Here is a 1748-nt window from a genome sequence, read left to right as displayed (position 1 = left end):
TCCTTCCTGTCACTTCTCAACTCCATACCAATCTGAATTTTGCCTCGAAGTACTGATTGCGCAAGCAAGGAGATAGAAGGGTGGGTGAGAGAACGGGGGAGGAGAGGAAGGGGTGTCAACTTACCATCTTCTGCCTTCGAGTTTTAATGCCCAGTCGTTTCGCCTGCAACGTGGCTCGCATGCTGAAACAGAAGTAGGAAGAAAGTGCATCCAATGCATCATCTCAGCATGAAACAGTGACGAGGTAGTGGGGTGACGTGGACACTCCGCGAGTCCCCAACTCTCACAGGTCCACGTCTTTGCATGCACGGAAACCGCATCGATGCTGTGATACCACCATCGGGTTCACTAGGGTCCATGGTACCCAGCGGCCTTGGCCACCTGGTGGACAGCAGCAACTGAAAGCACCTTTCACGCAGTGCCGTTTGCGTCACCTTCTTACCAAATGCTGAGTCCAATCAAACCTACTTTCAAACCTGCCTGCAGATGGGTGATACAAAGGCAGTGGGTTGGTGCAGATTTCATCCAACTCATTTCGACATGAATGGCATCAAATTCAGCCGCTTTCCGTCTACCCCAACATCGCACACCGAAGGACTTTGAACGCATGGCGTGGATAAGTTCAAGCACTTCTCCATGCACTACGTGGATCTACGACTGCCCGGTAACACTCGGCCTGTGTCAGTGGAGGGAGAAGTGAATGCAGACTTTGTTGAGATGTTTTGCTGACTGATGCTTTCCTCACCCACTGTTCCAACATGTGGAACACCTTCAAAACATCTGACTTCTCCTGTGGAAGCGAAGATTATATGATCCTCGAGGAAACAAACAGATTTTGAGATGCGTACCACGTGCCTTTCACCATCACTTCATCCACTTCATGCAACACACTGAATGTCCTTAATGGGTGGACTTCGACGAGAACGACGACCAACAACTTGTGGGTGGCATTCATCCACATGATTGACACCCCGCCTGGGGACAGGGACACGGATGAATTTCCCATAGCGGAACATGTTCAACCTAGCGAATGTCGCCAACGCTCCAAAGCCCTTCGTCTCTGGACGGCCCTCCAGTTGACGGTGCGTGTTTCCATGCACCAAATGACGAATTAGCTGTTTGTTCCAACCAATCCAATGCCGTCCATGAATGCGGTGGCTCTCGAGGGGACCCAGTGTGTAGTAACCAGCTTCCACAAACAGTGGCACAACTGCAGTCTAGCCTCTGTCCAATTTGCCCAATGCACGACTTCCTCAGCCCCCTGTCGTCCAAATCACGGACCATGCTGAGGACTCACAATGTGTGTGAAAGCAGTCGACTCTCATCCACCCGTGCACATTAATTCACACTAATCGGAGGTGGCGGTGGCGGTGGTGACGAAGGCTCAATTCACAGGGATCAGCATAGCAAAGAGTGAAGTTGTCAATCAAGTCCCTGCAATTCACTCCAACACCAACTCAGTCATTGGTTGATGGATGCCAAATTAATTATCCACCACTTTGGATGGAGGTGGTGAGGAATCACAGGCTGGATGTGGAACCTCACAAGCCACTATCGGGGTGGAGGAATGCCCAGATTCCAACTTTCACGGTACTTGGATGAACCTTACCTTACCCTATACTCCACCTCCCCAACCTCTGTGTGGTGGTGAAAGGTGGAAAAAGAAGTAAGCTGTGCTATCAAAGGGAAGCCGACATTTGCCGACTTGTTTGTGAGGTGCGAAAGAGCATCACCCAACCATCAGCGTT

General features: G+C 50.7%; 1 protein-coding gene across 1 annotated transcript in view; it reads right to left on the bottom strand. All coding sequences in view use genetic code 11, as the record gives it.

Moving 5' to 3' along the window:
• Positions 1 to 878: 878 nt before the first annotated feature.
• Positions 879 to 1748, bottom strand: part of EGR_09871 (Serine incorporator 5) — a gene marked incomplete at both ends in the record, with an annotated part of 8524 nt that continues 7654 nt past the window's right edge. Inside the window, one exon of the mRNA XM_024499120.1 lies at positions 879 to 1189. Coding sequence (XP_024346466.1) covers positions 879 to 1189 — 311 coding nt within the window. The remainder of the gene's footprint in view (positions 1190 to 1748) is intronic.

Source organism: Echinococcus granulosus (genome assembly GCF_000524195.1).
Source record: "Echinococcus granulosus chromosome Unknown EG_S00172, whole genome shotgun sequence".
In the NCBI taxonomy this organism is placed as follows: Eukaryota; Metazoa; Platyhelminthes; class Cestoda; order Cyclophyllidea; family Taeniidae; genus Echinococcus; species Echinococcus granulosus.
The sequence above is the reverse complement of the archived record's forward strand: the minus strand, read 5'-3'. Positions and strand labels throughout refer to the sequence as shown.